Source organism: Tasmannia lanceolata, unplaced genomic scaffold (genome assembly GCF_043159265.1).
Source record: "Tasmannia lanceolata isolate RefF3 unplaced genomic scaffold, GAP_Taslan_0.1 ptg000013l, whole genome shotgun sequence".
Lineage (NCBI taxonomy): Eukaryota > Viridiplantae > Streptophyta > Magnoliopsida > Canellales > Winteraceae > Tasmannia > Tasmannia lanceolata.
Genome location: NW_027518690.1, coordinates 42,834,423 through 42,850,379, shown reverse-complemented (window position 1 = coordinate 42,850,379; position 15,957 = coordinate 42,834,423). Strand labels below are relative to the sequence as shown.

Here is a 15,957-nt window from a genome sequence, read left to right as displayed (position 1 = left end):
GCACTGGCTGGTGGGCACTGGATTGGCGGGCAACGATAAGCCAATAAGCGTGTGGCAAGTGGTCAGCACATGGGCGTAGTAGCCAAGCTTTGCACATGGAATATTTTCTCTTGGATCGCATAGGCTTTGCCGAACCACATTGTGTGTACTTTTGTGGTTATGATTGTGATTTGTTTTAGCTTGCTTTGAACCGTGGGTTTTAATGTGAAGACCTCAAGATCATTTTTTCGGGGGCTCTACTATACCAACAAAAATTTGATCCAGGCTGGTGGATTTGACCCAAGTGGACGTCTCTTATTGTTTCTCAAAGGGAGGTGTCCTATTATAAGAGGCTAGTTGCTAGTTTATAAAGGAAGCAAAATTAGTGTGGGTTGATGGTAAGTCCAATGTTAGAAAGGAGATCCTATTTAATATGATTTCTCCTAGCTTTTAGAAACATGATGGAGTTGGAATTCTCGGAAGACTAGTTGGAAATATAGAGATTATCTCACTCACGATTTTAAGGAGGAAGAAAATATTGAGAAGAAACGTCATCTTGGTTTCAATTCATCATGAATATTGCAACAAAAGAAGGAAATTTTCTACATAGTTAAGTCCTTATTAATTAGCAAGGAAAAGAGGGTTTTGGCCTTTTAAGTCTATAATTATAGAAGGTTTATGTCTTGTAAGTCTGTAATTAAACAGTTAACTTAAGTCTCAAAATAAGCTAGGAGATTAAAAAGTGAACTGCGAAATAACTTTCTCCAAAATTGCCTTGTAAGTCTGTAATTATAGAAGTGTTTTCATAGCTTATGTATGACTAACAAAATTTTGAAACCGAAATTTTCACTGTGAAGAGCCAAATAATTATGGATCTGATTTGATCTCATAATATTATGGATCTGATTTAATGTCATAATATTTGATCTGATTTGATTTGATTCTGAGAATGAAATCAAATCAGATCAAATATTATGAGATTAGAAGATTTGATTTGGTTAGGCTATATTGGTTGGTTGGGTTAGATTAGGCAAGTGAATTAGATTAGGATAATGTCTTTCCATAATTATCTTATTCTCTTGCTATGTTTATCATTTGAGTGTTCTATAAAAACACTCCTTGTGTTCAATGTAAATCATCCAAGAATTAGTGAAGTCCTTAATTTCTTCATGGTATCAGAGCCAGTCAATCATGTCCGGACACGGCCTTGGCCACAACCCTAGAAGTAGACCTGGCAAAAAGTGACCCGCATCCGCGGGTCCACCCGGCCCGCCCGCAAATTTGCTGGTGTGGGTCTCTGATTAGTGACCCGTTTGAAGTGGACCCGCGGGTCCACGCGGCCCGTCAAAACTGGGCTAGGCCGGGTAAACCCGCCGGTGCCCGTGGGTACCCGTAGCATCAAAAAAGCAAAAACACAAAAATGAAAAAATCAGTTTTGAATGGAGCTATTGCACATAAGAGCTCTTCCACATGCATCTTATTTTAGATTGGCCAAGCAATTTTGAATTTTCAGGTTGCCTGTTGTAGTGGAATTTTTAGGTTGCCTGTTGTACTTGGAATAGACTGAAGGTATTAGGTATATGCTTTTAAAAGCTAACATATCTGTTCTTGATCCATCAATGCGAAGTTTATTGCATTTATTTTGTTATTCTACTTGTTGATTAAGCATTCATTGTCACACAATTCATGTATTTAATTGATAGTACTTTTCACACACTAGAAACACTTCTATTTGATGGGTATTCCATAATTTTGGCCTAACCTTAGAGGCTTGGAGAATGTGATACCAATAGAACTCCAAAATTTGCCCGGTTACCCGCGGGTTTACCTGTACCCGCCTGGGTGGGGTACGTACCCACCTGGGTGGGGTCTGGGTACATGAAATGGCTACCCGCAGAATCGCGGGTATTTTTTTACCCGTACCCGCTGGGTCCATACCCGCGCGGGTTACCCGTTTGCCAGGTCTACCTAGAAGCTTTGCTTTCCGGCGGGTGGCCGGATTAGCCGTCCGCCCGGCCACCATCACCATCTTTGACAAGTTTGTTTTATTGCTGTCTTTTTTTTTTTTTTTAATTTTCCTCCTCTTAGTTTTGTTAAGCTATCCACCATCTTTCCTAAGCAGTCCGTCCTAGCTTACTGCCTCTGTCATTCCCTTTGGAAAGGATCTTCAACTCAAATGAGAGGGCTGATATTTGCTGCCTTATTTTTTATTTGGTATCCACACCCTTTTTCATACTTCCCGTAGTTTTTCTTCAAGCTGTTATGATTCAACTTTTCAAGAGTTTCTTTTCTTTCCAAGTCAAGTGAATTTATGGCCCCTAAATGAGGCAAGGTAGGTAGTAATGATGACAAGTCAATCATATCAATGGAAGCGACAGAATCTCAAGCTTTCCACATGGAGGCAGCGGTTACAAATGGTTCAAAATGGACTATTGGCATGCTTGGACTGGAATGCAACAGTTGGGCGGTTACGAATGTTTGAAAACAAGGAAGGCCACAATTGGGCGGTTTTGGCACTGGAATGCATACATGGCAGCAAGGCAATGGGCAAAGTGGTGTTGCACATGCGGATTTTTGAGGCAAACCAATGCATTTTGAATGGACAACATGGCTGGACGGTTTTGGTTGGTTTTGCCAAGTGTTGGCTCATGATTTGTAAGTGCATGCACATAGATTGTTGAAAGTGTTGTACATTGGCCAATAGCCTTTAAGGCACTATGTAAATTGGCCAATGGCCTTGAGTTGGTTATATGAGGCAAAAACGCCCAAGCGTATTGTGAGAGAAAAGCTTCCTTGTAATGGCTTTGGCCTAGAGTAAGAGTTTGAGAAAGATGATGGCAATGGAGTTGCTCGTGGGGTAAGCATTGATCGGAAGAACCACGTTAAATATTGGTGTCCCTTGTGTATGCTTTTGTATGCATTTTGTGTGCTGATTTTTCCTTTGTGTGCGCTGTCCCATTTCTTGAGAGAGCCTCATTGTGTACTTGAGGGAGGGTTTGGCTGACTAAGTTGTGAAGACTTAGTGCTATCACGGGTTGCTTTGTGGAGGAGCAATTTGACCCCCTGACACTAGCCCGGGTGAGAGAGAGAAAAAGAACGCTCAAATAACAAAGCATGTAAATGGATGAATATGACCTCAAAATGTAAGCGGCATATATAAAGTATTTACCATCTAGACATAGGGATTTAATAGGCAACTTAACAGAAAGCCATTTCGCGACTCACTTTTGCATGAGAGAACATCACACTCACACAGGCTCACTTATTAGCAGGTTTTGTCTTATTAATTTAATTCATCTGAGGTGGCTGTTCTCTCCCGCAAAAGTGAGCCGTGGAATGGCTTTCCGTGAAATTGCTTATCAAATTCCTCTATACATACTATGAATTTTAAGACTTTGTGAGTCTTGGGTAAGGGATGGCAACCCATGTTTTTCGCGTGACATCAAGTAGGAAAATTGGACAAATGGTCCAATTTGCCAAATGCAATTCTCCGAATTGTCTAAAAACTAATAAAACATAAAATTTCTAGGGATTTGGTAGGAAATTTCGCCGAAAGCCATTTCGAGGTTGGCTTTTGCACTTGAGAACTGCCACACATGTTGACTTAGGGCCACTTTGAATACTTCCAAACAATATATATGCATCTACAATAAAAACCATTTAAGGGAATACTATAGGAACCAATGTAGTGAGGAAAATTTAATTCATTCAAAGTATTTTTTTTGAAATGGTCATTCAAAGTATTTTATTTTAGTGTAAAGGAAAGAGAACGCATACAAACAGTTTGTATTCGTTCAAAGCACCTTAGATAGGTTCTTAAAGTAGTAATCCTCTTACGGGCCATTTGGATCTAGGTAAAAGTTTATATAGAAGACTTCCATATAAACTTCCCTGGTCTAGCAAGAATGATTTTTAAAGTAGTAATCCTCTTACGGGCCATGAAAAAAATATTCCATCGGAAAAAAAGACTTCCCTGGTCTAGCAAGAATGATTTTTTCCAAGAAAATGTAGAAATTTTGTTTTTAGGGAAATGTTATCAGCACCACTGTATTTTGATGATTTCACTCCTCACTTTATCAAAAGTATGGTATGGCCCTCACCATAGGATGATCCAAACCGTCCTTTAGATTTAGTACCAAAATCGAGACATGAGCCTCAAATTCTGAATACAATAAAATATTTTTGCTAGAGATATCTCGATGAAGTATCGGCTGGACGCAATCATGGTGCATGTATGACAAAGAATGGGCCACAACTTTAATATTATTCACCCTCTTAACCCAATGCAACTCCATTGCCCCTTCCTCGCTGCTTAGGATATTAACCAAATTTCCTCTTTCCATATTCTCATAAACAAGAAACATACATCGAGGATGAGAACAAAACCCGCAAAGCTTGACAATGTTGCGGTGACGGATTTCTGTTAATGCCCTTACCTCATTTATGAAACTTCTCTGGTCAATATTCTCGCTATCTTCTAATTTGTGAGGTTTCTTTACAGCCACTACTTGCCCTGTTGGCAAAGCTGCTTTGTAAACTCCCCCATATCCTCCCTCCCCAATGCAGTGTTTTTCATATGAAATACACCAATCTCTTCGTTTCATTTCTCTCTTCCTCTGCATTTCTCGTTCTGTGGCAAAAATTTAATGAAATCCCAAAAACTAGAAGTAGAAGGAATAGTGTGCTCAAAAGAGAAAGAACTTTCAATATTCAGTGACAGGACTTGCACGGTTCCAAACCCTGCGCATTGCCGCATAAACCTTTGTTGCCAACAAAAGTCTCTTGCTGGAACGCTTTGCCGTTAGGAAGTCACCCACCAAATTATTGTATGATAAATTAACAAATGTCAAGCTGCTCATATCTTCTAAAGAAGATGGAATTGAGCCTGTAAGCTTATTGTGGGAAACATTTAAGAAACATTTAAGATTTCCAGCATGTGTAATTTTCCTAGTTGGGGCGATATTTTACCTCTAAGCAAGTTAGAACTAAGATCTTTTTTTCCTATTTGGGCAATAGATTTGTTCTTTTTTTTTCCCCACATGAAAATCATTCTTAAGTATGTGCATGACCTATGAAATTTAGGCGACACTCCACATGTGTTAGATAATTAATTCAAGGTAATACCAACCCCTTTCTAGAATTTATTATATACCTTCCTGGGTTTGGGCACTTAAAAAGTCCTTTTTGGAATGTATTATAATATACATTGTTGGGCACTTGAAATGAGCAATTTCCTAGCTAGCTGGGCACTTGGTTTGTTTTTTGGCATTACTGATGCGCTTTGGAAATGTCGACAAAATGGTAAAATACTTAGCAATCAATTTCCATGGTTTAACATGATTGGAGTAGCACTAGTTTTTCTAACATGGTCTGTTTTTATTCCTCTGGCCTCTGGGAAATTACTAAAACTGCTCTTTATTTTTCATAAATGTACTATTTCAGATACATTGCCCATCTCTTATTCAATAAATCTGTCGCACTCAAAATGCTTGGACGAGAGGAAGGGGCCGAGGCAGGAGTGGTTATCAGAGAGAGGCTCCTAGGGGCCGCTTAGGTGCCCGAACTTTTGGGTGGGGAAGCGGACAAGACGGTGGCGACAGGGACTACAGTAACAAGCCAAGGGGAAATGGTTTCCACCAGCGTGGTCTGCAGCAAGAGAGGGGCATCTTGGGGAACCAATTTTCAAGGAATGGTCTGAACCCATCCGAAGCCTCAGATTCTTAGTTGATATCTTGAGGGAGAGCTCTAGTTTTGAGGTGTAGTACTTTCTCATTTAGTACATTTTTATTGTTTTCAGGAAATATTTATTCATAATTTTGCGGAGTCTCATTTGATTGGTTAGCTGGTTTAGACAGGTAGCACCCCTGTTTTTTGGAGTGTGAATCCTTGTTTTTGGTTTTTTATTGTTATTTTTTCTCATCTATTTTGTTGTTTATTAGGGTTCTTGCATGGAGTCTTAGTGCCAAAACTAGGAATTAACATAAGTATATCACCAAAACCAACTAGAACTAGGATTAGAGCCGGGTAGATTCCTTTTACCTTCTTCATGAATTTTTTAGCCGACACCAACTAGTTTGGGACAAAGGCTTTGTTGAGTTGAGTTGAGTTATTTCACCAAAAGAGTGCTTTTGGTCCTTAAATTTTCTGTTCTTGTATGAAATAAAAAATGTGAGGTTTGTCTCAGAAACAAATGGGATAGTAACCAAAAAAAAAGAACCATGTTACCTTGTTGACCAGTTTGCTAAGACCCTGTTCAGGTTCGTAGTTCACAAGTCACATGAAACCAGTATATTAGGGTTGATTTTGTTATGCCATTCTAATTACTACTAGTAGATTATTGTTTAGTACATATGTGGAGCCATTATTTATTGGTCATTATGCACTTTATTTGGAGCCAATAGTAGCATGCGACTCGTTACTATAGATGGGCTCAGTTGGATTTTGGTTATTGGACCATTCATCTTATCCCAACGAAGGTTTTAAATTTCGGTTTAAGCCAAAATTTCAGGGGTAACCAAAACCGAAATTTTTGTCGAAATCCCCGAAATTCGGTAAAGGCGCATGAAATGTTTTTTTTGAGCCGAAATTTCGGTAATTTCAGCTGAAATTCAGTAAAGGAATAAAAAATTAATATTTTTTTCCAAATTTCACTGAAATTGCCGAAATTTCTGAAATTTTGTGAGATTCGGCTGTTTCGGTGTCGGTGTTGACCGAAATCCGAAATTCGGTGGCAAAATTCGGAATTTGGATTTCAGTCGAAGTTTAAAACTATGATCCCAATTATACCTGTGGGCTCCATTACTTTTTACCCATAAATACTAGTTTTCTTTCAATGTAAATAAAAAAATTATTGAACTTGATAAGAAACAGATAATTAAAGTCTCAAGCTTGAGCCCATGTCAGAGATGGAAGGTTATTTAGTCATAAAAGCACGTATTTTTAATGTTTTCATGTAAATTATTAACGGCTAGTTAGTTTAATAGTCTTACAAAGCTAGCTGTAATACACCCACCAAATTAGACAAGCCCCACCTGTCATTCAAAACCTAACCACGGTTAAAACCATAACCGCCCTCCTCTAAAACCACCTTTACTCCCTCCACCCATTTAACCATTATCCCCCACCCTCTCTCTCTCTCTCTCTCTCTCTCTCTCTGTTCTCCTCTTCCTCTCTCTAGACCTGGCAAACAGGTAACCCGCGTAGGTACGGGTACGACCCGCGTGTACGGGTAAAAAATACCTGCGATTCTACAGGTAGGATTTCCATGTACCCGGACCCAACCTGCGCGGGTTGGGTAAACCCACGGGTAACCCAATAAATTTATATTTATTTTAAAAAAAAGTTTAAGAGTTTAAATTTTTTCTAATAAATCTGTTAATTCTACTTATCTTAACGTTGCAATCAGGCCCGTTGAATCCTTCCCACGTGAAGAAGATTAGCCTCTCTCCAATCATAGATACACTGAAGTTGGCTGTCCCAAGTAGGAGGAAATATTTTATAGGGAGAAGAACATGTGTCCCCATGTAGGCGGAAATATTTTATATGAGGGCACATATATTTCCACCTACATGAGGGCACATATAAAACCTTATAAATGTAAATTCTTTAATTAAATATCCTATAAATGTAAATTTCAAATATACCATAAATGTAAATTTCTCTAGATTGTATAGATTTTATATGTGATCGCATGTAAGTGTAATTAAAAAAAAAAGAAAAAAAGAAATACATCGGAGCTCGTATTGTTTGATGATCCAAGCCGTTCATTTGTTGGGCCTTCACATATATAGGTTCTACCTCAAAAATCAATTCTATAAAATGATCTTAACCCTCCGATCTGTAAAGGTTTTTAATTTAGAATCATCCTATGTAGCATGTTATTTTACACATCATTCAAATAAGCAATAGGACCAGAAGGTACAAAACCATGTGGGACCCAAGACTTGATCTCGACGGTGACAATCAGCCTAGTCCGCCCCTTATTTTGATCAACTATATGAAATACTGACCTATACAATATAACTGAGTAGGTGAAGAGACCCAACCCATTTACACTTGAAATTCCATCAGTTGAGACATTTCGATTGTGTATTTGTGTGGAATGGCTTTGGAAAAGATGGAGTTCGAGCAGAGAACTTTCCAGAGATGTGTTGCATGGGTGGCCGAGTTTGTGGATTTGCATTTACGCATGCGAGTGCCATTGACACTGCAAGAAAAACTTCATTTCGAACTTGGTCTTCGGGATTTGGGAGCCGTGGGTCTAACACATCCTTTAGCCGTAGATTTTGGCCAACTTCAGATGATGATGTTAACAAGGAGGAGATGATATCTCCAGGGTGCCTTCCCATTATGACTTCAAGTGCTAAAATCCCAAAGCTATATACATCGCATTTCTCCGTCACTCTCATTGTGTAAGCAAGCTCTGCCAGACAAAAAAAAAAAAAAAAAGAAGTCAAATGACATAAAATTTCTAGGTTAAACAATGCTCTTACCATTCAAAAAAGAGAGAAAATTCTCTTAATTGTATAACAAGAAACAAGTATTTCATCAAAAAGAGACTTCAATGTAAAATGAGCGTAAAAACGAATTTTATGCCCATTTTTAAGTAGGGAAATGGAGGTAAAATTTGTTTCACGCCCCTTAACATTTTCTAAGGCACATTGAAACCGTACATCGGCAGACCCTGACGAGAGATGTTTGTACATGAGTTTTACTTTGATTCTCGCCTAACCGTTGGATCAGGTCAGTGCTGGCTAGCAACTTATCATCTGGCCAAAATATGCTCAGAGATGGCAGATGAAATGTGACCCATTAGGCACAACGGAGGTACAATAAAAAAAAAAAAGGCTAATACTTTGTCAAAAAATTCTAAATCTAAACACTAGAAATTAAACTAATCCATATCCTAATCTACCATTTTGAAGTTGGAAAATTTACAAAAATCATGTTGTGTAAAGTCTCCTTGTAAGGAATACCCAAAATTTTGGATAATTAGTAGTCACCAGTCACTTGCTCAGAGTGACTTGAAAAATTTCCTCCAATTTTAAGGTAGTTTTTTGTTTTGGTTGAGCAAGAATTTGGCCTTGTTTATTTTGGACTCCGTGACCGATTGTGAGACCAAAAACTGAATGTACGTTTAATTTTGAGTCCAATAATCAATTTTTGACTACCACACAGTTTTCAAAATCCAAAACAAACATAGAGTTAGGATATTGTATCCCTAGCATCTAGGGTGGGGCCAATCACATCAATGGTCTAAAACATTTTGTCCTTCCGTAGGTGAGCCAAATGACATAACAATAAAATAAGACACATTTTTCTAAACAATTATACCGCAACAATAAAGTAGGCACAACATAGGAGGAACTAACCTGGAGCAACATATCCACGAGTGCCTGCAAGTTCTGTCCAGTTGGATGAATCCGGCATTAGAATTCTAGCAGTACCAAAATCAGATACATGAGCCTCAAATTCTGAATCCAATAAAACATTTTTGCTTGAGATATCTCGATGAACTATTGGCGGGTCGCAATCATGGTGCATGTATGATAAAGAATGTGCCACAGCTTTAATAATATTAACCCTCTTCACCCAATCCAACTCCATCGCCCCTTCGTCACTGCTTAGTATATTAGCCAAATTTCCTCTTTCTATATACTCATAAATGAGAAACATACATCGACGATGGGAGCAAAACCCGTAAAGCTTGACAACATTGCGGTGACGAATTTCTGTTAATGCACGTACCTCATTTCTGAAACTTCTCTGATCAATTTGTTCGCCATCTTCCAATTTGTGAAGTTTTTTTACAGCTACTGTTTGCCCTGTTGGCAGATATGCTTTGCAAACTCTCCCATATCCGCCTTCCCCAATGCAGTATCTGTCATCAAACTCCTCTGTTGCATCGATGATATCTTCATAAGAAATACACCCATCCCAATTCCATATCGAAAATAGGTCTTTATTCCTTTCATTTCTTTGTCCCTCTGCATTTCTTGTTCTGAGGCAAAAAAATGAAGAAATGCCAAAAGCTAGAAGTAGAAGGAATAGTGCGCTCAAAAGAGGAAGAATGATCAATATGATAACGTTGTGTCTCTTTTTTGCTTCACCAATGTTTATTGGCTTGGAATTGCATGGTTGCAAACCTTGCGCTTTGCCGCATAAACCTTTGTTGCCGAGAAATGTCCCTTGTTGGAAGGCTTTGCTGTTAGGAAGGCTACCCACCAAATTATTGTATGATAAATCAATCGATGTCAAGCTGAGCATATTTTCTAGAGAAGATGGAATTGACCCAGAAAGCCTGTTGTGGGAGAGATTTAAGATTTCCAGCATGTGTAATTTTTGTAGTTGGGGCGATATTTCTCCTGTAAGAATGTTAAAACTAAGATCTAGCATAATTTGTAGCTCTGCTAGATTGCCAATTTGAAATGGAATGCTTCCATTCAAATGATTTCTGCTTAAGTTCAAAGAATGCAATTTCGAGCAATCTTCTAGTTGTTCTGGTATCGATCCAGTGAGTTTGTTTGCTGATAGGTCCAGGATCTCCAAATTGGACAGTTTTCCCATTTCTGATGGTATCCGACCAGAAAGTTGGTTACCATTTAAACTCATGTTATATAAAGCTGTCAAGCTCCCCAATTCCTTTGGAATCTCTCCGACCAAAAGGTTTGAAGAAAGGTCGAATAGTGCTAGTTGAATCAACTGTCCAAACTCCGGTGGTATTTTACCAGCTATCAAGTTCCCTGAGAACTTTAAACTTCTCAAACTTTTACACTTGCCCCAACTTGGAGAGAGTTCACCAGACAAACGGTTGTGGCTCAAGTTAATATATGTTAGATTTGGACAAACTCCAAAGTCTTCGGACATATTTCCGGAGAGCTGGTTTCCTTCGAGAAAAAATCTGGTTAAGGACGTGCAGTTTGTCCAGATTTTTGGGATGGGACCCGAAAGTTGATTGTTGGATAGACTTAGAATGGCTAGCGTTTTAAGTTCACCCAAAGAGGCCGGAATTGTGCCATTAAGAAGGTTATAGACCATTTCGAGATGAGTCACATTTTTCAAATATCCTATTTCTTCAGGGATGGGGCCAGAGAGATTATTGTGGTTGAGGAACAACATGACAAGGTTGGTCAAGTTTACTATTGTTGAAGGAATGGAACCTGTTAGAATGTTATGGGACATTTCCATTTCAGCCATAGTTTTCAAATTTCCTATTTCTTTTGGGATGGGGCCAGAGAGATTATTGTTGTCGAGGTGCATCGTGACAAGGTTGGTCAAATTTCCTATTGCGGAAGGAATGGAACCTATTAGAATGTTAGAGGACATTTCCAGATCAGCCATATTTTTCAAATATCCTATTTCTTCAGGGATGGGGCCAGAGAGATTATTGTTGTAGAGGTACAGCATGACAAGGTTGGTCAAGTTTCCTATTGCGGAAGGAATGGAACCTGTTAGAATGTTATGGGACATTTCTAGATCAGCCATTTTTTTCAAATATCCTATTTCTTTAGGGATGGTGCCAGAGAGCTTATTATGGTGGAGGTAAAAACTCACAAGGTAGGTCAAGTTTCCTATTGCGGAAGGAATGGAGCCCATTAGAATGTTATGGGACATTTTCATATCAGCCATATTTTTCAAATTTCCTATTTCTTCAGGGATGGGACCGGAGAGATTATTCCTGTAGAGGTACAACGTGACAAGGTTGGTCAAGTTTCCTATTGCGGAAGGAATGGAACCTGTTAGAATATTATTGGACATTTCCATATGAGCCATATTTTTCAAATATCTTATTTCTTTAGGGATGGGACCAGAGAGGCTATTGTTACCTAAGTACAAATGGGTAAGGTTGGTCAAGTTTCCTATTGTTGAAGGAATGGAGCCTACTAGAATGTTATAGGAGATGGCCAATTGAACCATATTTTTCAAATATCCTATTTGTTCAGGGATGGGGCCAGAGAGCTTATTACGGTGGAGGTACAACGTGACAAGGTAGGTCAAGTTTCCTATTGCGGAAGGAATTGTTCCAAAGAGTGCGTTGTTGCTAAGATCAAGATTGGCGAGTTTTGGAAAGGAAGAGAATTTGAAGTTATAGAGCTTACCTTGCAAACCTACACTTGTTAGGTTTATTTGAGTGACACTTCCTTCGTGGTTACATGCTATTCCCCTCCAATTGCATGGGCTTTTATTGGTGGCATTGTGAAGCGACCATGAATTGAGAGGAGCTTGGTTAAGGAGGCTAGCTTTCCAGCCGAGGAGAGCCTCTGCTTCTACTGAATTTGCCGTTGTTGAACGGCAAGAAAGCATCAGAAAGCAGAAAAGTAAAGAGAAGAGGGAGAGAGATTTCTTCAAGGCCATGGTTGTTGGTGGTGTTTGAGTTTTTTGGCTAATGTTGGATGTAGATTTATAGTGAAAAAGTCGTGTGTCCTTCTATGCGGTGCGTTGAGGGGAATAATTGTGTATCACATCTATTCTTGTAGCAGACAATTAATGTGGCCCCACTCGTATTTTTCTAATCGTGTATCACATCTATTCTTATCACATCTTTTCTTCTTCTTGATCATTCACCACATAAACTTTGGAAAATAATTTAAATGACCAACGAGGTGGAGTTTTATTACTAACCTCCTTTTTTTTTTGGCTCTCCTTTCAATCTTTTTCTCCTCTTTTCTATAATTTTTCCCATGTGAAAAATAATTTAAATGACCAAAATAGCCAACTATAGCAATTTTCTATTTCTCCTTTTTTTTAATGAAGACAAATGCTAAAAAGACTAGTTATAATAGAAAATTTTCCACCTCATATGAATTTAATAAGACAAAATCTAGTGAAAAGTGAGCCAGTGAGCCTACGTGGCTGCTCTCAGATGCAACAACCAGCCACAAAATGCCTTCATGCAATGGACCCTAGCAAATCCCTTTCTATTATTTTGTGATGACAAATAATAGAAATTTTCTATTATTTATACTCAGAGTGCCCCTCAACGTCCCATATTTGTCAAAAAGTACAGTGAAACCCACTTCATAGGACTAATCCAAACCATTCATTTGTTGGGCCACAATGTAAATAGGCTATATCCCATAGATCGTCTCTATAGGATGATTCTAACCATCCGATCAATCCCTCTATAGATGAGAGGGTTAGGATCAACCTATGTAAATGATTTTTCAGGCACAAGCCCTGTTGTATGATCCTAGCCGTTTAATTTTTTGGCCTAGGCTATGTCTCGATCTGTAGATTTCTATAATGTAATGTAACAATGAAGAGAATGACGTGAGCTCTGTCGGTGGGACCTACTTACTTGATAATTCTGATAATTCCTCATCAGTCACAAGCTGCTAAACTTGCTAATTGGATTTCCAAATGTAAGAATCCAATCATGTGTACAAAAGCTTATTGGGGGAATTCGATGGAATTTTTGAAAGGATGTAAATATAAAAATTTTCAGTTTTTCAATTATAATCTGAAAATCTAGAAAATTTCAATAAATCTTAGGAAATTCAAAAAGCATTCTGAAAAATCTAGAAAGAAATTCGGAGTGGTTAGAAACAATTTTTGGGGATTTTGATAGAATTTTTGAAGGGATGTAAATGTAAAATTTTAAATTTCTCATGGGTTTTATGTAATTATATTTTTCCCCCAAACTCTTTCCTGAGGGTCATTGGACATCATGTAATCTCTTTTTCTTTTTTTTTCCTGGAATGAGATTAAAGTGTATGTTATACACATGTTAATGTTAAACCCACAAGACCCGTGTAACACCTTTTGCTTTTTGCATGTGATAAGTGCCACGATAAATGTAAACCCACAAGGACCGTGTAACACCTTTCAGAGGGCCAATAAATGTTAAGACGAGAAGCATGTAACACATTTCAGAGGGCCTCAAACCCATTGAAGATTCGCCTATTTATAGATGCCTACGGGGAGCGTGTAACATATTTCAGAGTTATTAGCGTGCCTCACACTCTTGGTGGTCTACGTGTGAGCCACATTCAGAAGCTTCTCCTACGTTATCCTTATGGCCTACCTGTTGGGTATACATAATATAACCCATGTATGTTCTAATATAAGCCCAATGGGTAATGGACCAGGTGTAGTGGGCCCATTTGGGCTGAAGCCCATTAACCTCTTATAACCCTAGTGTATCTCTATATATAGGGGCTGGAGGCAACAAACTTGGTATTCCAAATTAGATACCTTGGGTGTAATGCTTTAAGCATCCTGGCTTAAACCCTAATAACCCTAGCAATCTTAAAGCATTAAAAAACCCTAATTGACTTCGATTACCCATCATTCCAGACAAAGAAGAGGTCGATTGACTCTTTCTCTCTCGTATTCCCAAACATGTATACACAACAGATACGTCTCTCACAGAGTTTGTTCCTCTCTGCTCGTGTTGGATACATCGAGGAACCCTCTCTTTCGTCCCTCTGTTATCCTCAACAGAATACGTTTTTTGGGCGTGGGATTCTTCTCCATTGCGTTAATTTGGGCGTGGATTTGGATCATCCCTCTCTATTCCGTTTGGAATCAACCAGAGAAAAAAAGGACCGATTCATCATCTCTCCACTCGTTGGAATAAGTCAAAATAAGAGGACGTCTCCTCGATCTCTCTTTGGCTTATTGTTATTTTATTTTTTTTGGGATCGATTTTCATCCAGCACAGAAATCGTTTGGGTGAAAGACAAGGCGATCCTCTGTTTCTAAACCCATGGTCCTTCAATCTGAGGTGGAAACGTTCTTGAGTGGCTGCATCAAAAAGACGATCTGAAAGGGTTTTGAGCGACCCGCACCTGCAAAACCGAGTTTTCAACAACTCCTTTTTTGGCCGAAATTTACTGGATCGATTGAAGTGGGTTTCACTCTGTAATTGTCGCCTAAAACCGAAATTGCCGGAGCGGTAAAACTCGCATCAGAATAAATCTGTTTTGGTTTTGGATGTCTGCAATTTCCACAACCTAGTTGGTGGAGGCCGAAACCTTGCCGTTCTTTTGCGGGAAAATCGTTTCTTGGCTTCGGATTCTTGTAGACCTCTCTTTGAATCTTGTTTTTTGGTGATTTTTGGTCGTGGGTTATCACACCAGTAACTTCGTTTGGGTTTGGGTTTCATCTCTCTTGGTGGACGAAACCCATTGCCAAATTCAATTTGTTTGGGTAGAAAACCCATATGCAAGTTCTGTTTGTAGAAATCCCGGAGTTGTAACTCTCTTGGAGGACAACTTTCCATTCGGTTATTGGACTTCGTTTTTTGGATTCGGATCTTGGAGTCTCTTGGATTCGGTTCTTGCAAACGGTTCACACAGTTCGGTTCTTGCCGTCGTTCTTGGATTGGGTTCTCGGAATTTGCCAATCAGGTGCAATCTTTTCACTTTTTATTTCATATAAATAATATCAAATGGAAAAGAGCTCTATGCCTTTTGAGATGGTCAAACTTCACTCCTTTGGTGGATCTGAGTTTACCTCATGGAAGCGAAAGACTCAATTCAGTCTAAAATACATGAACTGTTTTTACACTGTTTTGAGTACCTTTGCTGAGACGGATGAAAACGTTGATGAATCTCAATGGCTTAGAGATGAGGATTTCTGCAAAGACTACTTGTTGAATTGTCTTTCAGATCGTCTTGCAGAAACCTATAGTAAATTTAACACTGCTAAAGCAATATGGGACAACTTAGATGCTCAATTCAAGAAGGAGGAGGAATTGTCCAAGACCCATCTTGTGGGCAAATTCATGGATTTCAAGTTTCAAGAAGACAAGGAAATCACTCCTCAAGTTACTGATCTAGAGAATTTGAGATCTAAGTTGAATAATGAAAAAATAGCTGTCTGTGACTTGTTTCTTGTGGGTGCAATTATATATAAATTACCATCTGCATGGTATTATTTCAAAACCGAGATGTATCGGAAAAAGGTGCAAGTGGGACTGGATGATCTCAAACGATTCATTTGAATCGAAGATGAGAATCGAGCTAGGAATAACTT

General features: G+C 38.7%; 1 protein-coding gene across 1 annotated transcript; it reads right to left on the bottom strand.

Annotated features, from left to right (window-relative positions):
* Window positions 1-7,861: 7,861 nt before the first annotated feature.
* On the bottom strand, window positions 7,862-12,333 carry LOC143890164 (uncharacterized). The gene is made up of 2 exons (XM_077394742.1): window positions 9,351-12,333; window positions 7,862-8,401 (listed from the first exon to the last, which is right to left on the bottom strand). The coding sequence occupies exons 1-2, from the start codon at window positions 12,331-12,333 to the stop codon at window positions 8,046-8,048; spliced, it is 3,339 nt and encodes a 1,112-aa protein (XP_077250857.1). The 3' UTR covers window positions 7,862-8,045.
* Between the last annotated feature and the right edge of the window lie 3,624 nt (window positions 12,334-15,957).

Coding starts and splice junctions, on each gene's coding strand:
- LOC143890164 (XM_077394742.1), bottom strand. CDS start 12,333: ATGGCCTTGAAGAAATCTCTCTCCCTCTTCTCTTTACTTTTCTGCTTT. Junction 8,402..9,350: donor TCGTGGATATGTTGCTCCAG/GTTAGTTCCTCC, acceptor TTTGTCTGGCAG/AGCTTGCTTACACAATGAGA.